General features: G+C 38.0%; 1 protein-coding gene across 4 annotated transcripts in view; it reads right to left on the reverse strand.

The window, feature by feature from the left end:
• Positions 1 to 25,235, reverse strand: part of SIK2 (salt inducible kinase 2) — a 114,307-nt gene that overhangs the window by 83,759 nt on the left and 5,313 nt on the right. For 3 of the 4 annotated variants that reach the window (XM_036427723.2, XM_036427719.2, XM_036427724.2), the window contains exons 2-3: positions 13,734 to 13,850; positions 10,977 to 11,040 (exon numbers count right to left, since the gene is read on the reverse strand). In XM_036427723.2, coding sequence (XP_036283616.1) covers positions 10,977 to 11,040; positions 13,734 to 13,850 — 181 coding nt within the window. Of the gene's footprint in view, positions 1 to 10,976; positions 11,041 to 13,733; positions 13,858 to 25,235 lie in introns of all 4 variants that reach the window. The other variant, XM_036427720.2, reaches the window with a different exon arrangement.

The following is a 25,235-nucleotide window of genomic DNA, read 5'->3' on the forward strand; positions in this document are numbered from 1 at the left end:
CCAAAAAGTGGGGCAAAAAGACAAAGATATCAAAAAGAAAATTATTTTGTATAAAATAATTTTATACAAAAAGAAGAAAATTAGAGGGTGAGTCCAGTATGATCAATATTAAACAGGCATTTGTGAAAGAGAAGACAGTGAAAATTAGGGAGGAAAACCTCAACTAAGTAATTGAAGACAATTTTCAGAACAGAAGGATATAAGTTTCCAGATTTAAAGGGCCCACAAATAACCTGGCACTATGAAGCAAAACAGACCTGTACCAAGGAATATCATTATGAAACTTCAGAACACAGGGGACAAAGATAAGATCTTACAAGCTCACAGACAGAAAACAGTAATTCACTACAAAGGACCAGGAATTAGATCAGTTTAAGCTTTTCAAAGGCAATCCTGAAAACTACAAGACAATGAAACTATGTTCTGAAGGAAAATTATTTCCAACTTAAAATTGTATTCCAACTATTAAGTATTAGAGTAAATGTGCAAGATCTCAAGGCATGTATGACCTCAAAAAATTTACTCTTATTATGCACTATAGGCCTGGTGCACAAATTCGTGTACTGTGGGGTCCCTCGGCCTGGCCTGTGGGATCAGGCTGAAACCAGCTCTCCGACATTTCCAGAGGGGTCTTGGATTGCAAGAAGCCCAGGCTATACTGAGGGACTCCACTAGTGCATAATAGGGACAGGGAGAGACGAGGGAGGTTGGCCATCTGAGGAGGGATCGCAGAAGGGCTCCAGGGCATGTCCGGCTCATCTCACTAATTCCCTGATTGGCTGGATCCCAGCAGCAAGTTAACCTACTGGTCAGAGCATCTGCCCCCTAGTGGTCACTGCACATCATAGAGAGCAGTTGAGCTGCCTTAGCATATCATTAATGTAGTATGCTTTGATTGGTTGAACAAATGACTAGTCACATAGCATATTAGGCTTTATTATATAGGATTCTTTCCTTAGGTTTCTGCACAACTGTGTATCACCAAGGCTCTTCTTGACACCTTTTTATAAAAGAACAAATCTTCATCCCCATCCTGGCTTTTGTATCCTCCTTCTCTGAAACACTGGCATAATAATTTTCTTTTAATCCCTCCAAACTGATACACTCTCCCTAAAATATAATCTCCAAGAGGACAGTGACTACCCATGTTCACTGATGTGTTCTGAGCACCTAGAACCATGTCTGTTATACAACAGATACTCAATAAACAATACTGCTTTCACAGAAATAAATAAACAATTTTACACTAGTAGACAATGGAGCAACAGCACAATCACAGAATCTATTGATGTATGAGGATACAGTGGAGGCATTTTCAGAAATAGATCTTACAGAGTGCTTTGTGAAAGCAGAAAGAATATTCTTCAAAATAGGAAGAAAAGATTATTCCCTACATGGACTATGGTTTTCTAATTTTATCCTAAGTAGGATATCTATCCCTCTTACCACCTTAATTAGTAGATAAAAATCTATCTCTAGTTCTCCCCTTTCACAAACAAAGAAATAACTTACTCTTAATTAATTCGATCTTATTGAGATTCCTTAATAGTATGATTCACTTAATGGAAATTCATCCTGAAAGAAACAGAAAACACAGACTGCCAAAAGCCTTACATGAATAGAATTGGCTAGGTATGGTTATGGCCAGATCAGAATAGCTGATGCTTCTCTCTCCCTTCCCTGTAGCCTAGCTGCAGCTGCAGCTGCCAGACCTGAGAGAGGCTCACTGCTCACAGCACAGAATGTTGGCTTTGAACCATAACTAGAGGCAGGATGCCAGTAATCTGTAGAAGATAGCTGAAATTAAAAGTGGAGTTAATGGAAAAACTTGACTACTTTTTAAAATGTTATCTATTCAATTAAGGGCTTATATTTCCAAATATATGAAGCTTAAAAATATATTTAGTCATCTCTGACTAATCCATTTTATTCACCAAATATTCACAAACTAAACTCTGTTTCCTGAAATTTACATACATCAGCTTTCTAGACACAGAAAATTGACTATGATCTCTTCTATTGCAGTGGCTAAACCAATCATTTCTTTTTTTTCTTTTAAACCCAGCACTAGTCTCAGTATCAAGCACATAGTACTTAATGAACTCATCCTTACAACCCCCTCATTTTCAGAAGACACTAAGGTTCAGAAACATGTGGCTAGCTCCAGAGGTTTATTTAGAAGTTAGAACTAGGACTAGCACACAGACTTTATTCCAGACTTTTCTTTTAATGTTTAATCCAATTCAAACAAAGATGTGGGGGAAAGCAACAACAAATTTTTGAGTCATGAATCATGCTGGCTCTTTCATATAGTTATTAGTCTCCCTAAAAGTTAACCAGAAAGATTTACAAATAATCCAATTAGACCTGACCTCTTCAAAGGTAACAGTTTTACACGCACCTAATAAAAATCCAAAAAAAAAAGATCCTAAATTTTATATCCAAGGACAGTCTATTTAATCTGCATGAATTCAACATCTGCATACCCGTTCTGAAGTATACACAGATTTAATCTTTCTGCAGACATCTAGCACAAGCATGCGAATGATCTTTCTGCAGACATCTAGCACAAGCATGCGATTGGTGCCAGCAAGGACCTTTATATCCTGTATATCCTCAGGCATGTGAAAGCAACATTCGCCTACACATCTGCACAGTAGATCATGCTCAGTCTATAAAGCTCATACAAGATGTGATGGGGATGCGACTGGAAAGGCACATAGGGGCTGCATCATTATACCAATTCTATACCAAAGGCACTGTGGAATGGTCCAACTGGAAGTTATGACGTGCAATGACCACCAGGGACACTCAACGCACAGGCATGGAAACATAAAAATGACTGATGAATCTCAGAGAAAAGGGGAAGAGGGAAGGGTGGGAAGAGATTAACCAAAGATCTTATATGCCTTCTAGAGACCCTTGGTCTTTTCTGAAGGGATCAGGTTGAAACTGGCAGTCCAACATCCCCTGAGAGGTCCCAGATTGCGAGAGGGCACAGGCCAGGCCAATGGACCCCACCAGTGCACAAATCTGTGCACCTGGCCTCTAGGTTTTTTTTGTTTTTTTAAAAAAATTTATATTGATATTTTACAGAGAGGAATAGAGAGTTAGAAACATTGATGAGAGAGAATCATCGATTAGCTGCCTCTTGCACAACCCCTACCGGGGATGTGCCCACAACCAAGGTACATGCCCTTGACCGGAATCGAACCCGGGACCTTTCAGTCCACAGGCCAACGCTCTAGAGTAGGGGTGTCGAACTCAATCAGAGAAGGGGCCAAAATCTAAAATCCAGCCTAAATCGCGGGCCGAATGGTTTACTGAACAGTCATAAACTGTCATTGTGATGGAAACGCAGCGGAGTGCAGTGATGACAGCGCGGTGCGGGCCACATTGCAAGGCCTGGTGGGATGGATTTGGCCCGCGGGCCTTGTGTTTGACACATGTGCTCTATCCAATGAGCCAAACCGGTCTCGGCATGGCCTCTAGTTTTAAATTTAAAACTGACAGGTCTGCATTTTAGAAAGATTATTTTGACAGAAATATGAAAGATGATTTAGAAGAGAAACAAAACTGTAGGCAAAGAGATCTTAGGCTGCTTGTTCAAGTGAGAAATGAAGATCCAAACAAAAGGGATGATGGAACAAATTGAAGTGGATATAGATTTAAGTAGTACTGCAACTAGGATCCTGGTTAATAATTACAAAACCCAAAGAACTAAAATGTAAACTAGAATCTTACTGGTGTTATAAAGTGAGTAAAATCTTCAAAGTTTATTAAAACTCATAATAAAAGGCAAATAAACAACTTTTCTAACATTATCTTCATGTTGTTAGGATAGTAAGCAAAGGCCACAAAATTTGTCCTTTAGATTCTCTGAGTAACCAAGTGTCTAAAGGTATTTTGGCTAAAACAAAGCCCCCTTTAATCCCAGAGCCAGCATCCTAATATGTTACCATTGAAAGGGAAAGACAGGAAATGAATCAATAAACCCCAGGCACATGCTTGGCCTGGAAAGACACAGCATATCAAGGAGCAGAAATCTGAAAACAAAGGCTCTGGGTAATTTAATGACCAGGCCGGAAACTGCTGACTGCCGGTTTAATTGTTTGAATAGTGCCCAAATTGTCTGATGAGGTGACCACCCTAAGACTTTTGCACCATTTACTGCCTATGACCACATGGGCAAACATGAGAAATAGTTCTAAGGAATGCAGGAATCTTGAATAATATTTATTAATCACACCTATGATTCCAAAGAAAAATTTTAGAGTTAAAACTTTATAATATTTATAAACTAGTATCCCAGTGCACAAATTCATGCACATTGAAAGGAAATTAATTAGAAGAAATATTTTAATATCGCTATTTACCCTTTCTCTATAACAGAAGTGTCAACCAAATTCATAATCAACAATGACAAATCGAAACACAAGCATGCAATTGGTGCCAGCAAGGACCTTTATATTCTGTATAATAAAGAGCTAATATGCTAATTAGACGGAACAGCAGAATGACTGTCCAGTCATCCAGACAACCTTCTGGATGAAGCTGGGGCAGCTTTGAGGGCCTACCCCTGTATGAATTTCATGCATCGGGCCTCTAGTATATAGATAAACTTGCTTAATTAGACCTGCTCTCTGATTTAGCTGAACTTTTGCCAGCCCAGTGAAGCACCCAACTTCTCTTTCAGGTAATTGTTAGCAACACAACAGTGAATATCAACCCAAAGCAGATTATTATTGTACATCACACAAGGAGAAACAAAGGGTAAAATATTTAACTGCAGCAGTGTTTGACTATATTCTGTGCAGTGAGAAAATCTAAGTTATTTTCAAGGTTTACCATTTCTTACTTCTTTTCAGTTGGGTTAAGTTTTTAAGCTTTCTAACTCTCCATTTTCTGGCTAATGAAAAGAAACTAGGATCCAGTGAGTCTCCTATCTACCTACTCCAGGATTTCTGTGAGGATCAAATGAGATGAGGCAGAGGAAAATGCTTCACAGACACTTGGTTACAGTGTAAAATGTTTCCACCTGGCTATAAAGCAAGTCGTTTTCCTGGGCTGAAGAAACTCCAAGGAGGCTAGTCGCTGGGGAGAGGAAGCCAGGCATTGCTTTGTGACATTATTACCCAGATGGACACAATATATATATATATATGACCTAAGAATATTTTTAGCAAATTCATTTGCCATGACATGTTAATACCCTTCAGAGATGAGCACCAATGGCTACATAAGAATTAGGAAACAAAAATTATTCAGATTAAATATATATGCCCTTATATACCTTTATATGAGGGAGGTATGGAGTTGGAAGAATGTAAGTGTAGGCAGGTAACTACCAGTAAGTACTCAAAAATTGCTAGTATACTAGAGTAAGCCATTTTTCTCCCTTGATTTAGCTAGCATTTCCTCTCACATGTTTATCTTCAGAAGTATAAACTAACAGAAAAATTCTTTCAAAATCTGAACAAAGAAGTAACTCAGACTACTTAACCTGGCAGTGTTCTCCTGTTGGCTTCACTAAGTAAATAAGGGACACGAAGCCAAAGTAGACCTTTACGTCATTCATTCAACAGGTGTTTATAAAAAGCTGTGTATTATGCTTAGTCTTCAGGAGAAACTTACAATCTAGTAGAAATAAAAAGATACATATAAAGACTTTAAATGACAATGAAAGGCAATAAGGTAGATAAATTATAAAATGAGTTGTGCAGCCTGGCCCATGTCGCTCAGTGGTTGAGGCACAGTAGATTAATTCGTGCATGGGCGGGGTCTCTCAGCTTGGCCCACTAGGGCTGTCTTGCCCAGTCCCGATCAGGGCTGACCAGGGGAGGGACCATGGGAGGTTGGCCAGCCATGGGAGATTGGCTATGGGAACGCACTGACCACCAGGGGGCAGCTCCTGCATTGAGAGTCTGCCCCTTGGTGGTCAGTGCACATCATAGCAACAGATTATAATGGTTGCTTAGGCTTTTATATACATATATATATATATATATTGTGCCTGGTACCAGAAATAATGCCTATTCCTACTGGCCAAGCTTAAAAAAAAAACCCTCAAAACTCAGAATATATGGGGTGTTATAGTGGGAAATAATTAGACCTAGACAGACGACTGTTCCAATCATAAAAGGAAGACCCAAAATGGATCTAACTTTCCAAATAATTTAACTACATATCAGAATAAAGATGACTTATAGAAATATAAAAATATGTGGCATCCAATAAGATAAAATTGACAAAGCCAGCCATCCAACCAAAGACTAGCAGACATGTAAAAAAAGCAGGAAAATATAACCAAAATTGAGGAGCTATATCAACCATTCAAATCTGATCCAAAACTGATAGATGCCAAAATCAGGGACATGGACATTAAAAGTTATTAAAAATGTACTCTACTGATTCAAAAGCTAACTAAAAATATAGAAGATGCAAGAAAAAAAAGAGAAAAAAAAAGAAGCTCTAATCAAGTTTATAGAGCCCCAAATGACAATGTCTGAGATAAAGAATTAACTGGATGAGATTAATGGCAATTAGACATTGCAGAAGATTAGTAAACTTAAAGACACAGAAATAGCAACTATACAAAATGAAATACAGAGAGAAATAGGAATTTTTAAAATGAAAAAGCACATTGAGCTGTGGGAGGATTTCAAGCAGCCTAATATATGTATAATAGGAGCCTATAAAGAAAAGGAGAGAATGACCCAGAAAAATTAGTTAAAAAATAATGGCTGAAAATTTTCTGTATGATGGAAACTATATTCACAAATCCAAGAATTTCAGTGAACACCTAACATAAGAATCATGAAGAAAACCACACAAAGGCATATCATAATCAAATTATTGAAACCAATGATATTGAAAATCTTAAAAGCAGCCAGAGAAAAAAGACACATTACATACAGAGGCATAAAGAAAAAGATGACAGCAGATTTCTTGTCAGAAATAATGCAAATGAGAAGAAAATGAAGCACCATCTTTAAAGTACTGAAGGAAAAAAATCAACCTACAAAAACCACTCAGTACAAATACCTTTCAAAAACAGACAAAATAAGATTATTTAATTTAATTTATTTTATTTTATGTTGTTGTTGTTAATCCTCATCCGAGGCTATTTTTTCATTGATTTTTAGGGAGAGTAGAAGAGAGAGGGAAAGACAGAGAGAAACATCAATGTGAGAGAAACAAGCCCCAATAGGGGCAGAGCCTGCAACCAAGATATGTGCCCTTGCCCAGAATAAAACCTGAGACCTTTTGGTTCACAGGCTGATGCTCTTTCCACTGAGCCAAACCAGCTAAGGCTAAGATTATTTTAGACATAGGAAAGCTGAAAGATTTAATCATCAACAGATCTGCACCACAAGAAATGGTAAAGAAAATCCTTCAGGCAAAAGAAAAATGACACCAGATGAAAATAATGTATCTACACAAAGAAATAAAAATGAAAGCATGTATTTACATATAGGGATGTGACAATGATATCTCCACTGCTAAATATGTAAGAGTTTTAAAAAATTTGAAATGTCTTTAAAACTAATTAACTTTTTAGACAAAAATAACACTATCCTATATAATAAAAGGTTAATATGCAAATAGACCAAACGGTGGAATGACTGGTTGCTATGATGTGCACTGACCACTAGGGGGGCAGATGTCCAATGCAGGAGCTGCCCCCTAATGGTCAGTGCACTCTCACAGGGGGAATACCACTCAGCCAGAAGCCGGGTTCCTGGTTGGTGAGCACAGCAGTAGTGGCGGGAGCCTCTCCCGCCTCCATGGCAGCACTAAGGATGCCCAACTGACAGCTTAAGCCTGCTCCCTGTCAGTCAGACATCCCCCAAGGGCTCCTGGACTGTGAGAGGGCACAGGCCGGGCTGAGGGAACCCTTCCCCCCTACCGAGTGCATGAATTCATACACCAGCCTCTAGTGTTTTATAAAATAGGTGTAAGAAAAATGTATAATAAGAACATAAAACTAAAAAGGCAAAATGGAAGTATATTATTGTAAGTTTCTTATACTGTATATTAAGTGCTGAATATTACTTAAACGTAGACTATAAGTTAAAAACCTGTATATGGATGTTCATTGCAATTCATGTGTAATAGCCAAAAACTGAAACCAATCCAAATGTCTATCAACACAGGAATGGATAAACAAATTAGAGTAAATTAATATAATAGGATCTATCAACAATATAAAGAAATGTTGATTCGTTCAACAAAATGGATGAATCTTAAAATAATTGTACCAAGAGAAATGAACCAAAGAGCACACACTGTATGATTACATTTATATAAACTCCAGAAAACACAAACTAATCTACAGAGTCAGAGAACAGATCAATGGTTGCCTGGTGGTGATGTGGGCCAAGACAGATTACAAAGCACACAAACTTTTAAGAGTGATGAATATCTTGATTGTGGTGGTGATTTCTTTCACATATGTAAAACTTATTAAATTGTACACATTAAAATACGTGTAATTTATTTACATAAACTATTCTTCAATAAAGCTGTTTAAAAAACAATTTTGGACTTAAATTTAGGTTAAAAACAAAAATATTTAGACTACCTACAGTGCTCTGGCTCCACAGAGTAAAAATAAAATAGATGAAAACTACAACTAATAAAATATTTATAATTTTTAAGGGTTAAGTTGTATCATAGAAATAAACTACTCAAATACTTTCTTATTAAAGACTGGAGGCCTGGTACACAAAATTCGACATGGGTAGGGGTTCTAGGCTTGGCCAGTGATCAGGGCCAATTAGGGCCTTCTGGCTGCTGGCCAGGGCCTTCCTTTCCTGTCTGCTAATTGCTGGCCAGGGCCTCCCTTCCTTGGCTGCCAGCCGAGGCCTGCCTTCATTCCATGCTACCCCCTGGTGGTCAGTGCATGTCATAGTGAGTAATAGACCTGCTGGTCTCCTAGTACTCCGGAGGGAACCCTTCCACATTAGCCTTTTATATTCTATGTAATCTACACTAACAAAAGCCTAGGTGGCCTTTGTGTGTGAAGTCATCACAAGATGGCCACCACAAGATGGCTGCGTGCACAGCAGAGGTGGTGCCTGGTGGCTGCTCTGCAGAGAGGCCTGGGGGTCCTGCAGCTCCACACAGCATGGAGGTGGACAGCCCTGGGGTCTCCGTTGCATTATGCAAAGGAGGAAACGGGTCATGGCAGGGAAGGGCAGTTGTGGGCAATCAGGCTGGCAGGGGAGGGTGGGCGATCGGGCTGGCAGGGGAGGGCAGTAGGAGTCAATCAGGCTGCTTAGGGGGCAATCAGACTGGCAGACAGAAGCAGTTGGGGGCAATCAGGCAGGCAGGTGAGCAGTTAGGAGCCAGCAGTCCCCAGTTGTGAAAGGGATGTCCGACTGCTGGTTTAGGCCTGATCTAGTAGGATTGGACATCCCCCAAAGAGTCCCAGATTGAAGAAGAGGGTGCAGGCTAGGCTGAGGGACACCCCCCCACCCTGCACAAATTTCATGCACTAGCCACTAGTCTATAATAATAAAAGTGTAATGTGCTAATTCAACCAGACTTCCTTCTGGATGAAGCCAGGGCTGCGATGGAAGCCCAGGTCCCGGGTGTCAGAGGGAAGCTGATGCTGGCAGCCGGGGGAAGGAAGGCTACTCTTGCATGAATTTCATGCCTCGGGCCTCTAGTATATAATAAAAGCCTAATATGCAAATTGTCCCCTGGGCGGTCATTTGACAAGGAGATTGGGAGTTGCACTGCTTGCTCTGACGTGTAATAATCACCAGGGGGTGGTGTGGAACATGGCGGGTGTCGGCAACGCATTGCTGGCAGCAGGCAGCAGTAGAGGCGCTGCTGGCCCCAATGGATTCTGACGAGAGTAGGACCACAGCAGGATGGTGGAGCTGGTGAGCATGTGGCGACAGGCCACAGTGGGTGTGAGTGGGGGCCTGATTACCCGCCCAATCACCCCTCAGATGGTGACCAGTGGCGGTGATGGGGGGCGGGACCGCTGCCTGGCTCCTAGGTGCTGAGGGAGCCAGGTGGGGTGTTTGGCCCTGATCAACTGCCCCTCAGGCGGGACGGTGGAGCAGGTGAGGAGGTGGCGCCAGGCCATGGTGGGGTGCCAGTCAGGGCTGCCAGGCTGGAGATGTGAGCTGGGACCCCATCCCTGCAGACCACCCTGAGGGATCCCACCCATGTATGAATTCAGGCACCGGGCCTCTAGTATATAGATAAAAGATATCTCAGAAAATTTGTGACTTGCCCAAGGTTTTACAGCTTCAGATAAGGGCTTACTAAAATGTTTAAGATCCACAATGGCAGGAATTGTGTTATCTAAGCCACCACTGTATGCATATGCTTTTTATCTAGTACAGTGCCTGGGACATGGTAAGAGCTCAATAAATATTTGTTAAAAAGAGGGTAAAAATGAAGATAAAAGGAAAGGAAATCTCCCTTGAAATATGACTGAAAGTGTCTCCCTATCTTCAAGTTTCTAATCTCTTTAACACAGATGAGAAAATTAAGCAGTATCTTTAATATCATAAGTAGAAGAGAAAGAATTATATTCCATATTTTTAGCTTATTGGATATTTTATTATATTTGATGGTTAAAATTTCTAATTCATGTTACTAACTCTTGAACAGGCAGAAGAATAGGAAATACTCCATTTATGAAATTAATGAAAATTTTAAGTTTTAATCCTCACCTGAGGATATGTTTTTATTGATTTTAGACAGAGAGGGAGGGAGGGAAGAAAGAAAGAGGGAGAGTTAGGGAAATATTGATGTAATAGAGAAACAATAATTGGCTGCTTCCCCTACACCCCCCAACAGGGGATTGAACCCACAACCTATGTATGTGCCCAGACTGGGAATCGAACCCCCAACTTTTATTTTGGTGTTTGTGGTGACATTCCAACAACATGAGCCACCAAAAGGCCAGAGCGACATTTTCAAATTTTGAAAAATTAAGGAAACGTGCTTACCAAAAATTTCTCCATTTTTGGCATATTCTGTCACAAGGTACAACATGTTTTTGGTCTCCATTACCTATTGATAAATAATTCCATATTAGTTTGACAGGAAAGAACTGCAGTTTGCCACAACATTTGATAGAGTTATTTAAAACTACTAATAACAGTGTCAAAATTATGAACAATTCAGAAGCTGGCAAAGTACAAGACACAATATCCTCATGCTAACACCTTTGTGAAAAATCTAGATCCCTGCTCTTCCAAGTGTCACCTCGGACCAGCAGCAGCAGCACTGAAATAAATGTAGGCTCTCAGGTCCCACCCAGACCTACTGACACAAAATTTATACCTTTTAACAAAATCCCCAGGTGGTTATTAGGCACATTCAAGTTTGAAAAATGCTAATATAGGTAACTGTAGTTTTGAAGTTCAGTTTTTTTTTTTTACCATCTCCTCACTGACTTTTCTAGCCCTGGGTGATATGGGAGATTCTGATCAAGGAAAGGAGACTAAAATACAGCTCAGTTTATCTGGCACAATGCAATATTCCTCCTACTTTACATTAATACTGTAACATAGTAGTATTATTTTAAAACATTTTTCAAACGTTTCTTCATAACTCCACCGCTACACACACTTTTATTTAAATTAGTTTTCCTAGGTCCAGAAAAGAAGCCTGTCATTGCCATAAACTTGATTTTTCAAACTATACTGAACCGAAAAGAAATGAATTTACAGATTCTAAATTGATTGAGTTTTAGATTGCCTCTCTGTAACACTCGATCATTTTATATACTGGCACATACTAATAGCATGAAATTGAGCCGCTATCTACTAAAAAGCTGAAGCAAATTTGCTCTAACTTGTAGGTATAGGATTATTCCCTGTTAGATCAGAAAACTAAGAGCCACCTACAATTTGGGCCTAAACAGCAAATCAATTTACCTGATCATTTAGTTCAAATAAACATAGAATTATCATATGAAGCTTCATGCTTTAACCTCAGTTTGGCTTATGGTTCATCAGAGACTTCTAAGAATGTGATTATTTTCTTATAAGTATCTTCTTCAATTTCTTTAAAAAAAAGTGTAAAGAGGCATGGCTGCGTGGCTCAGAGGTTGAGCATCAATCTATGAACCAGGAGGTCACGGTTCAATTCCCAGTCAGGGCATATACCTGTGATGCAGGCTGGATCCCCAGTGGGGGGCGTGCAGGAGGCAGCCCATCAATGATTCTCCCTCATCACTGATGTTTCTGTCTCTCACCACCTCTCCCTTCTCTGAAACCAATAAAAAGTATATTTACAAAATAAAAAAAATTAAAGTGTAAAGGGAGAAATATTCTGATATACTCTACATTTGACCTAAGAGGGCCTCTATGGTTTTAGAACTTCAGGAATTGTTTTGAGTGGCACACCACAGTCTTTCATTTTTAGGTAATGATAATGCTAATGGTCCTACACCTCTTTAACTGCAAATTTCTATCAATAAAAAGTTGTTTAGCCGGGACCGATTTGGCTCAATGGATAGAGCGTCGGCTTGGAGACTGAGGGGCCCTGGGTTCGATTCCGGTCAGGGGCATGTACCTTGGTTGCGGGCATGCCCCCGGTGGGGGGTGTGCAAGAGGCAGCTGATCTGTGACTCTCTCCCATCGATGTTTCTAACTCTCTATCTCTCTCCCTTCCTCTCTGTACAAAAATCAATAAAATATATTTTAAAAAAAGTTTAGCTAAATATATATATGTATATTTGCATTACATATGTATACGTAAAATATGTATCTGTATTTTGAATATATACATAAAGAGATACAAATTACATACAAGTGCCACTGTCTAAATACAGTAGGTCCATATAGTCTTGTAACATGTTAGTTTAAAACTAATTTTCCAATATAAATATTCCACATCTTAATGAATTAAATTATTACAAGTATTTGGTATTACATTACCATTCCTAAAGATGAAATACTCTTTAAAAATATGAGAAAAATCTTCCTTTTAACAAACATGGTTTATACTTAAAAAGGGTGCAGTTTCTACAAAAATTATATCTTAATAAAGTTGTTTTTTTTTTTAAAAAATGGCTCAGTTACTTTATCTAATATAACAACCCAAACAAAATATAAGATTTGGTTCTAGGTATTACCAAATATGTCACTAAGTAATATACCATTTTTGGCCTTTGTATTTTATAAAACAATAACAATATACAATATTTTTTAAATAAGCAAAATTCTCATGTCCTAATTAATAATACCACCACCAAAACTCAGCAGGTTTAAGATGGTATCACAAATGCACAACTGTAAGCTTTTAATTAAAATTTTTTTAAAATTTATTTTTATTGATTTTAGAGAGGAAGGGAGAGAGAGAGATAAAAACACCAATGATGAGAATCATTGATCAGTTGCCTCCTGCACACCCCTACTGGGTATTGAGCCCAAAACCCGGATATGTGCCCTGAAAGGGAATTGAACCATGACCTCCTAATGCATTTGCCGATGCTCAACCACGAGCCATACCGGCCAGGCAAGCTTTTTAAATAAATAATTACAGTCTGAGAGACAAGTTAAAATTAAGCTATGAGTGTTTACTTTCCTAATTTTTTATTTGAATATAGAAAGATGGTTGTACTCAGCTTAGTAAAAATATGACATCATCCTTTTTTTTTTAATACGTTGAAAAAACTATCACAAAAGAGAAAAACAATTATACAAAATAGAGAACTGAATGTGAGAAGCATGGAGAGTTGTAAGGCTAAGTCATACCTGATAAAGTTTGATTATGTGAGGATGGTCTAGCATTTTCATTATTTGTACTTCTCGGTAGATTTTCTCAAGGTTCACTGCATCCAGCTGAGATTTATCTATAATTTTTATCGCCACCTGCATCCCATATACAAATAAATGCAATTAGTATAGAATGGTTAACATTTTCCAGTTAGAATCTTTTTAATAAATGACATCTGAGACTTCGCCTGTTCATTCCTATTACAATGCTAATAGCTAGATTAAGTTCAATGCTCATTTATTCATTCAACAAATAGTTCTTAAACATCTAGGTACTATGTGTAAGACACTGGTAGAATTTGTTTGGTAGTGTCTTCAGTGTGCAATGAAGAATAACCCTACAAAGTTACTTTAATAAAACATATTTCTCTTTAAATACAAATGTAATACCTTTGTACTCCATTTATAAATTAAATAAAATCTCAGTAGTTTCAACTAGTTATTATCCCACCACTTATTAAGTACCTATAAATAAATGATCAGCCAAGTAGAGGACAGTTTCTATTGTACTAAAATAATAGAAAAAAGGCTAAGTGACCGACTGGCCAGTACATATGATGCACACTGGCAATTTAAAAATAAACATTGACTCGCACATGCGTGATACATATAAAGCTCTTGCTGGCGCCAATCGCGTGTGTTGCTTTGTCTTGAGTTGGAAGAGGGTGTGATGTTAAAGTTGTAAATACTTCATCACAAAGGAAATTAGTCAAGCTCTCTGAAAGTATTTTTACTCTTAATGTGGTATAATGGGAGAAATTTGAATAAGTTAATCAACTTATCAGTCATTGTTTTTATCAGTTGTTTTTGTATCATGGTTTTGTTGTTTTTATATCATGTCTTTGTTCTTATATCCTGTTGTTTATTTATTAATCAATTTTTATATTATTTTCATATACATTTTACTAATTTTCTTTCATCTCTGAGACTTCTATGTTAGAGAAAGGGCGAATAGCGATATTAAAATATTTCTTCAAATTAATTTCCTTTTAATGTGCAGGAATCCATGCACTGGGCCACTAGTTTTTCTAGAAAAGCCAAGTGATAGGTTCAAAAGCTAAATATAAATTATCAAAATTCGGAGAAACCAAGATGGCGGCATAGGATAGACACCCGAATGCAGCCTACCACAACAAATTTGAATTTAGAACTGAAAAACAGGGGAGGCATTGCCCTGAAGCACCAGACGGCTGGCTGAGAGGAGGTTCTGCCATCTGGGAAGAAGAGAGAAGGCACGCTGAACCTCAGGAACTGTGAAGGTACGGAGAACTGTGTGCGCGAAAAGGCGCTGGCTTAATCCCGGTGCGGAGAGGAAGGGCCGGACTGAGATTGCTGCTGGCTTACTTCCTGCACGCAGAGAGGGCGGGCCGGGCTGAGTTCCTACTGGCTTACTCCTGGCGTGGAGAGGGCGAACAGCTAACGCGGCTGGCTTTCTTGTCCGAGAGGAAAACAGAATCACTCTATTGCTCTGATAAACGGCCCCAGACAGGGAGAGGCCAGACTGTCAGGCAGTGGGCAGAGATCTCTTGGAGGTGTGTGAAGCCAGAGGCCATTACTGCGGGACTTGGGGAGGAGCCGAAGGGAAAACAAAGTTTGTCTGCACCAACCCGAGACTCCGCCCTACCTGTGGCTAAGCACAGAAGCTCTCCCAGAGGCTGGCTTTCTCTAAGGAGGGACTTGCAGGAATCCAAAGCTTGTCTGCGCCTTTACCAAAGAGGTGCGCGCGCGCCTGCAACCAATCTTCCAAAACTCTCCACGAACAGGACTTTTCTAAGGCGAGACTGACAGGGAACCAAAGATTGTCTGCGCCACCCCGAGACCCTGCCCTATTCAAGCAGAGTACAGAAACCCTCCTAGCTGAGTCACTGCTGATCCTCAGCCAATTGGCTTGGAGATCAACGCTTCCCAGTGATACCAACAATAAGCAAGGCTTAACACCAAGACTGTCCACTGCAGGTAACTGGGAAGGCTGTGCTACTGGGCTCTACCAGAACACCTAGTACACACAGCTATTCCATCAAATCAGGGAAACAACTATAATAAAATGCAGACAAGAAGGACACAAAGGAAGGAGATGGAGGAAAAGAAAAGATTGGACATTGAGTTCAAAACTACAGTTACAAGGTTATTCAACAATATCCTAAAAAAGGCCGATAAAATAAATGAGACCTATGAGGATATGAAAAGGGAGCAACTAGAAATAATAAGGGATCAACAAGAAATGAAGAAAACATTGTCTGAAATAAAAAATATTATACAAAGTCCTAAAAACAGACTGGAAGATCGCAAGAATCAAGACAAAGATTTAGAACATAAAGAGCCAGAGGACACTCCTCTGCAGAAGGGAGAAGATAAAAGAATCCAGAAAGTTGAAGATAGTGTAAGAAACCTCTGGGACAATTTCAAGCGAACTAACATCAGAATTATGGGGATTCTAGAAGAGAGAGAGCAAGATACCGAAAGAGTACTAGAAGAAATAGTGACAGAAAACTTCCCCCACCTGGGGAAAGAAATAGACTTACAAGTCCAGGAAGCCCGCAGAACCCCAAACAAAAAGAATCCAAGGAGGACCACACCAAGACATATCATAATTAAAATTCCAAGAGCAAAAGACAAAGAGAGAATATTAAAAGCAGCAAGAGAAAAGCAGGTAGTGACCTATAAAGGAGCACCCATAAGATTGTCAGCTGATTTCTCAACAGAAACCATGCAGGCCAGACGGGAATGGCAAGAAATATTCAAGGTGATTAATAACAAGAACCTACAGCCAAAAATAATCTACCCAGCAAAGCTATCACTCAGAATCAAAGGACAGATAAAGAGCTTCACAAATAAAAAAAAGCTAAAAGAGTTCATCACCACCAAACCAGAATTATATGAATTGCTGAAGGAGGTTATTTAGGAAGAGGAAGAAGATAAAGATAAAAATTATGATCAACAAATACGTAGCTATCAACAAGTGAATCTAAAAACCAAGGGAATTTAAAAATCTGATGAACAATATTAACTGGTGAATATAATAGAATCAGAGGTATGGAAGGGGAGTGGACTGACGATTCTCAGGGAAACGGGGAGTGGGGGTGCGGGAAGAGACTGAACAAAAACTGTGCACCTATGGATGAGGACAATGGGGGATGGGGAAAGGACAGAGGGTGGGGTGGGAACCTGGTGAAGGGGAGCAATTGAGGGGGGGAAGAGGATCACATTTGTAATAATCTGAACTATAAAGATTTATTTAAAAAAATAAATTATCAAAATTCATCTCCATAAAGCTACTGATTGGATTAAAATTTTTAAAATATATTTTTATTGATTTCAAAGAAGAGAGAGGGAAAGATAGAAACATCAATGATAAGAGAGAATCACCGATTGGCTCCCTCCTGCATGCCTCCCACTGGAGACTGAGCCCGCAACCCTGGGCAGGTGGTCCTGACCAGAATCGAACCTGGGACTCTCCCCCCCTACCACCACCCGGGTCCACAGGCCAACACTCCATCCACCAAGCCAAACCAGCCAGGGCTGGATTAAATTTTGTTCTAAAAATCAAAGTGCAAAAACTCAAATGTTAGTACTTACACTAAATTTTTACTTCATAAAGGAATCGGATTTTTAAAAATGTGGCCTCTTCCTATTATAACTAGATAGGAAACCAAACCCTCCCAAGGTTAATAATTTGAAGGAGATGCAGTTGAAGGTGAACTAGGTAATCAGAAATCAACAATCATGTACCTATTTTTCATGCAACAGCAACCCCCCCCCCCCAATTTTTAAAAATTAGTATGTATTTGGTAGGAAATAAGCCATTCTGACTTAAATAAAATAAAATTTTCAGTTAATTAGACACCACCCAAATTTAATTATAATAAGTCCTGAAGAAACTCTAAAAAGTACTTCTATCCTATGTATGTATTCTGAACATAATTCAGTTTTATGTTGTTTCAGGGAAATGTTTAAAAATATACTGTATGTGCAGAATAGTTTAAGACTCTTAAAAGGTATCTAATAGGACTCAGATTGTCAATTCCCTCAGACTCTTGTTGATACAATTTTTTTTCCTTCTTTCCTTATAGTTACTCTGTCCTTTGTCTCTCTACTGTAAGGTTTATTTCTTACCTTTGTCTATTTCTAATTTTCTGTCACAGCTTGTTTCCTGATTTGAGTTAATTGCAATCCACAGAAGAACTCAAGTTCCCACGGGAAATCAGATTACTTAATATATTCATAAAACTAAATTTTTGCCTAAGAAGAAAGGGGGTAGAGCTTCTTTGCTAGGCAGTTTTGTGATAGCTATTTTGATGTTTGTTAGTATTATGCTTCTGTAATCAAAATATTCTAGAAAGTAGAAAGTGCTAAACTTTGCTAGAAATGAGACTATAGGCACAGTTACTATCATTTACTTTGGGTAAAAGCTGACAGGTAAAAAGATAATTCTATACTTGAACATTTTCAATATTCTTTAGGAAGGTAACAATATTCTTTAGGAAGGTAACAAGGTAATATTTTGTCTCCCCATGTTAGCCGTCCCTTTATATTTGCTTCTATGTGTTAGATAAAACTGTTCTGCCTCCCATTCTTTGTGAGCTGGCCTAATGTACAAAGTATCTTAAGGGGCCCAGTAGTGCAGGTTCTTTGTTCAGCTGAGCTGGATGCTCTATGAGTTCCCCTGTGTGCATTATTTGGGTTCTTCTTTTGTAATTGGGACTTGACTGTTGACGCCCCGTTTGTGGGAGGGATCTCCCCTCTGACTTGCTACCAGTGAAGTTCAACCCAAATTTCTTCATGCCATCTGTCCAGTGGTCGGGGACTTCTTACCCCAGAGGCTGGGTCTGCCTTGAGTCTCATGTCTTGATTGTCCCTGCTCTGAGCTATACTTCCTCACAGAACTCACAGAACTAGTGCTTGCAGCCCCGGTGGCTTTTGCCTTACTGAGCAGTCTGGGAGGGGTCTGCTGTGGAGACCTAAACTGCTGTTTCCGACTAATTAGATATGTATGCATTGTTTTAAAAATAACCTCCAATGAATTTATTGGAGATTGAAAAATATTCTTTCTGCAAGTGTTCAAAAAGAAAGTTTCCTATACAACTTTGGAGGCCATATTGGATAAGCTAAAATGATTACTAGAATGATTACTAAATCCCATGTAAAGCAACAACACTGAATATTGTAACCTCAGAAATAGGAAAATGTGAATTAAAAACAACAAAATACTGCCCTGGCTTGTGTAGCTCAGTTGATTGACCGTCAGACCATGTACCAGAAGGTCTCCAGTTTGATTCCCAATCAGGCATCAAAACAAAAACAATAAAGCCAACAAAATACCTAATATATCACTTATATCTCAAAAGATAGTTTTTTCACTTGCTATATTTACAAAGATTAAATGTAAACAACCTTGTGAGCGAAGATTCAAAGAGATGGCCACTTTTATATGTGGCTGCTAATAATACAAAATAGGTTATATCTTCTCTACAAGGTAATTTGACAATATCAAGAACCTTAAAAATCATCCATTCCATTTAACCTAAGGATTCTACTTGTAAAAAATTGTTTGAAATGATAACTTATAACATTAAAAAAAAATAGAAACAGTAACTGGGAAATAATTATATTATGACTATTAATATTAACTATTTAAATGGTTCCTTTTAATAATATGGAGAAATGCTAAACCATTAAATTAAAAATCAGGCAATCAGTGCAGTATGAACACAGAGAAAAAGACCAGGAAAAACTAGATATAAATATTGTAAAATATTGCCGAGACTGATTTGGCTCAATGGATAGAGCGTCGGCTTGGGGACTGAAGGGTCCCGGGTTCGATTCCAGTCAAGGGCATGTACCTTGGTTGCGGGCATATCCCTAGTAGGGGGTGTGCAAGAGGCAGCTGATCGACGACTCTCTCTCATCGATATTTCTAACTCTCTATCTCTCTCCCTTCCTCTCTGTACAAAATCAATAAAATATATTTTACAAAATATTATAAAATATTATCAGTAGGTGAAAAAAAAATCACAGATTATTTTATTTTGCCCATTATACTTTCCTGTGTAATTTCTCTTTGATTAAAATGCTTTCCTAATAAGAAAAAAGAAAAAGAAAATGGAGTTATACTTATCAAATATGCTACCTTCTCTGTGAAATATTAGTCATTTTAATTTTTAAATTCTTTATGAAATGGGTATATTTTAGGACTTAAATGTTAGTTAAGACTATATATAGAAATGTTTCCAATAATCTTAAGTAAAAAAAATACACACAAATATAACAAAAACTGTGTTTCCCCGAAAATAAAACATCCTCTGAAAATAAGACCTACTTACAGGTTTCCTTCTGAGTGAAATATAAGGCATCCCCTTTAAAATAAGGCCCCCCTAGGCTCTGTCTCAGAATGAAAATGAATTTACCGTAAACGCTGCCCCAACTGGCGTCTAGCAACCAGTGACCTTAAGCGGAGTCCTGACATCACTGCTGTGTGGAGGCGGAGCAGAGGTCGGAGTGAGTGGTGAGCGCGTGGGAGAGAGGAGGAGACTTTCACAGATGCGTGTAGAACAGGAGGATTAGAGCAGACAGGACGCAGCGAAGGTGGTGAGTGCTGGTCTGACTCTGGTGACACTACCTGATGCTTCCGGCCACCCTCATGATGACTAAAGGTTCTCAGTCAGTGGCAGACCCTGCTCCAGCCCAGATCCAGTCCCCAGGCAGGCCCCAGGAGGTAAATGTCTGATAAAGGGGTAGGGGGGATGTCTGGTGAAAGTGTTCAGTGGCACAGGGGTGGGGGGGAGAGAGATCATTTAAAATGACACAGGAGGACCAAAAGGGGTTACTAAAATGGTAATCCCCCCGCCCCCAGTTCTCCTGTGCCATTTGATTCCCCCTTTTGATCCCCCTGTGTCATTTTAAGTGATCCTCCTCCCCCCACCTTGATACCCCAATTCCTTTTTTTTACCCCTAGAAATGAGCGCAAAAAGAAAAAGCTACTCCATGGAGTACAAGAAAGGAATCGTGGAAGACTCTTGGGGCCAAAATCTTACTGCTTTCTGCAAAGACAAGATGTTGAGTATCCGATTGGTCCAAAAATAGCGAGCAGAGTATGGTAACCTCATTGAACAAGTGGACAAGGGAAATGCTAAAAAGCACAAGTGTGGATCAGGTCGGCAACCATTATTTTCCGAGCTGCAAGACCTGATCTGTGAATGGGTTGTTGACAGGAGAGCAAAGGCTTTGGTTGTGAATAGGGCTCAGATTCAAGAATTTGCCCTTGCAATGGCACAACAGTTTGACATAGCCCCCGAAGACTTCAAAGCATCACAACACTGGCTGGATAATTTCTTTCAGCGAAGTGAACTGTCTTTAAGAAGATCTACAACATTGTTTAGGTTGGAAGATAATCAAGTTATTAAGCGAGCACTTGCATTCAAGTCCTTTATTGATGATGCTGACTTCTCTAAACACAATCTTTCCAACATGATTGCTATGGATGAAACTGCAGTGTTTATGGGCCAATCATCTCAAACAACAATTGAAAGTGGGGTGCCTCCTTAGTGTACATTTCCTCCACTGCTTATGAAAGTGCACATGTTTCCTGTATTTTGGCAATTCGTCTGGATGGCACTAAAATCCTACCTTTAATCATTTCTAAGGGCAAGAAGGAAAAGATTGAATGTGTTTTGGGCGTTTTTATTCTTGAAACTGAAAAAGCCGGGGCCACACAAGCAGTTATAAGGAAGTGGGTCGATTTAATGCTGCTGCTTGTTATGCGAGGGAGCCAAAGAGGTCTGCTAGTCTGGGATGCAGCCAGCACTCACCGCACTAAAGACATGAACACATTTCTTCAGGAAAGAAAAATAGATCGGATAATGATTCCTGCAGGAATGACGGCCTATCTCCAGACTCTTGATATTGCAATAAGCAAGCCATTCAAAGGCAATTTGTGCATGGAAATTAATGACTACATTGAAAATAGAATGGAGAGAAATCAGCGTGGAAACTTTGTGAAACCTAAACTGCAAGAAGTTGTGACTTGGGTGAAGAATTCATGGGAGAAAATCACTGACAGTTGCATTGCAAATGCACTGCGAGCACGCTACCTTGACCAGAAGTACTCATTTAAAGACAGTGCTATTGCTAAACATGAGAGATTTGGTCCACTGATTCTGAAAGAAATGGAGTCACAAGAAATTCGCCAGGAAACTCAGGAATTGGATTGTTATGATAATGTTCCAGAAGATGATGACATGATTGTCATTGAATAAATGAGTAAATTCTTGATACTGTAGGATTCATAGTTTGTCTGGTTTGTGTTGACAACTACCGTACTACCGTACCGTATACAGGTAATAAATTTTCTTTATTTTCATTTAACAATAAATGTGTACCGTATTCTTTTTCATGGAAAAATAAGACATCCCCAGAAAATAAGACCTAGTGCATCTTTGGGAGCAAAAATTAATATAAGACACTGTCTTATTTTCGGGGAAACGGGGTATGTAAAATACAAATTTGCACAGATTAAATATAAGAGCATAAATCTAATAATGTTAAACTGATGAATAAAAGGAATATTTTCATGTTTCAAAATATACTTTAATGCTATTACCCTGTATGATAAATGTAGAAAAAGTTATTTCACTTCTCATAAAAAATATTAATCTCATACATTTAAAGAAACCACACACACAAGTGGCTTTGAGGAACTTTTTAAGGAAGTTACACAATAAGAGCCATTCTTCTAATAACAAATCAGATGGCATTAACATATGTTTGCTGTCTCAGGTAATATCTGCTTCAGTGTTATTTACTACTAATACACTAATTCTACACTGTCTCTCTGAAGTAGCGAGTAGATTTATCCTTATCATACAATTAGATATTTAAAGTTAAAAAATAAACACACTTTTAAAGTTTTTATGTCAAATCATGTAGGGAATCAGAACATTATTTGACTGAAAAGTGAATGTGAATAAGTAGTCTACAATGAAAGGGTTTCTGAAAGCAATATAAATCAGTAGTAAAATTGACATGGAGTTCTTTAATTACCCTTTAAGGGTAAGTAAATTGGACTTTTTTCCCAATTTAAAACTTGGCTTTTAAAATACAAGAATTTATGTAATAAAATAAGCCCTCATTAAGATATAATTTAATTATTATAATGATGGGTAAGGTAAAAATGTTAGTATACTTTTATATGCATAAAAATTGAACTGAGAATTTTTAAGACTATAAATGATTAAAAATAATCTCCTATCTAAAAAATTAATTAAGCAAATTTACAAAAAGACAACTCAATTAAAAAATGGGCCAAAGAACAAATAAGCAATTCACAAAAGAAATATAGTCATCACATGAAACTGTGTAATCAAAGAAATGTAAATGAGAATAAGATATATTATTTTCTTCCATCAAATTGAAAAAGGTTTAAAAATCTTATTCCTAGTAAATTTGCATTCTTCCTGGTAAAAATTAATAGGTACTCCTTTTTTATTTTAGGATAATTTGGCATCTCATGCCATACGATATGGATGTAAAGACATATTTCCTGACCCAAGAATTTCCATAACTATGGTATTACCCTAAGGAAATAATCAGACAGGTATACAAAGATGTATATACAGGAATGCTCTCTGAAACATTATTTTTGAAAGAGAAATAAGAACAGGAGAGCATAAAATGAGAACAGGAAATTGATAAATAAAATACAGTCAGTCACGTGCAGGGATAGTATTTAACTGAAGTTTTTTTAAAAAAAAATTTTGGGGAAATGTTACAAACACATTAATTAAAAAACAGAGATTATATATGTAGATGACATCAATTTTATTACCTATATATAGAACATATGTGAATAATTAAGAGGATATGAACTTAATTATTTCTTGGTCTGGATAGTGGAATTAAGGATATTTATTTTCTTCTTTGAGCTTTTCAACAATGTCTACATTGAATAAGCAATGTCTACAATTATTTTTTAGTTGGAGGAAAAACACATAAATACTATGATTATTTTAAAGAACTTAAAACAAATTTTAGCATCACTTTTTAGCTTATTCCATCCAAGATTACTCTCTTAACCTGTTAAAAGTATTTTTAAAATGATGATTTTTAAATTACATTCCCAAATGTAATTCTTTCATTCTCCTAATAATCTGAAACTGGATACATGGGCTGTTTCTCTTTGAAAGGTGGAATCTCATTCTCCACAATGTTCTGTATAAAGAAACTTTTACATAAATAACTTATAAAAACTATGCAGCTAGAAGGTAGAAGTACTAGGTACACCAAAGAGGAAAGAAAGGTATTATAATGAATTTCTGGAATCCATTTGGCTCCAATCTGTCATCAGCAGTGGGCCATAAATCAAATGTCATCATGTGAATCCAAGAATCGAGGCCAGTTTCAGTTATTTCCAAATAAATGTTTTCTAATTGCCTGATACTGAGATAAATTTCCCAGTGGAATTAAAATAAGAACACATTAAACTCTGTTAAAGTTTAAAGTTTCTACAGAATATAAAAATTTACACAACTCTTATTTTGCATATTTGCCTCCTTCAACTGCCCCAAAAGAACAGAGTATTTTGAACAGAATAATTTGCCAAATATTCCTAGCCTGGGTGCCAAGAAACTAGAGACAATTTCTAATAAAGCATATATCTTCCATGATAAATAAAATATTCATTTCATCACAAAGATCAAAAATAGGCCTAGATACAAATATGGATGATTAAATTATTCAGTAGCAAATCCTTCTGTTGCACATAGTTCAGCTGCTGCTTGAAATCTGGACTACTTCATAGCACAAGATTAATACTAAGAGTGCTTAGAGGAGTCTTAAAATTTTAAAGCAAAGTATAAAATTAAATTGTATTTATTTATTTAAGTTTTAATTATTTTCTTTTTTTAAAATATATTTTTATTGATTTCAGAGAGAAAGGGAGAGGAAGAGAGAGAGAAAGAGAAACATCAATGATGAAAGAGAATCATTGGTTGGCTGCCTCCTGCACACCCCCTATTGGGGATTGAGGCCACAACACAGGCATGTACCCTTGACCGGAATCGAACCTGGGACCTTTCAGTCTGCAGGCTGATGCTCTAGCCGTGACTAAGCCAAGCCAGCTAGGGCAAATTCAATCGTATTTTAAAAAAATAAGTTACCTTCTTCAAGAAATATTGCAATCAGGGTATGATATACCCTTCTCTGGTTTCTTACCCTTGCTCCAAAAATGCAACTTTGATACTTTATTTGGAAAACTTTAAAAATACATTTTAATGTAATAGTTAAAGAGTTATGCCTAAATATAAAAGCCCCAAATGTACACAGAAAACTTTTCAGTGACCAAAAGCAGTGTTCAGAATGTTCTTACTATAAGTTTTGTATTCCAGGCTCTCTTAAAGGGTAGGTGCCATATAATAAGGTATTTTCAGAATCTCTGTGAAATATATTTAAGATTCCATGGACCACATATTTATGTGTTCTTTAGCTAAA

Source organism: Pipistrellus kuhlii, unplaced genomic scaffold (genome assembly GCF_014108245.1).
Source record: "Pipistrellus kuhlii isolate mPipKuh1 unplaced genomic scaffold, mPipKuh1.p scaffold_m20_p_9, whole genome shotgun sequence".
NCBI lineage: Eukaryota > Metazoa > Chordata > Mammalia > Chiroptera > Vespertilionidae > Pipistrellus > Pipistrellus kuhlii.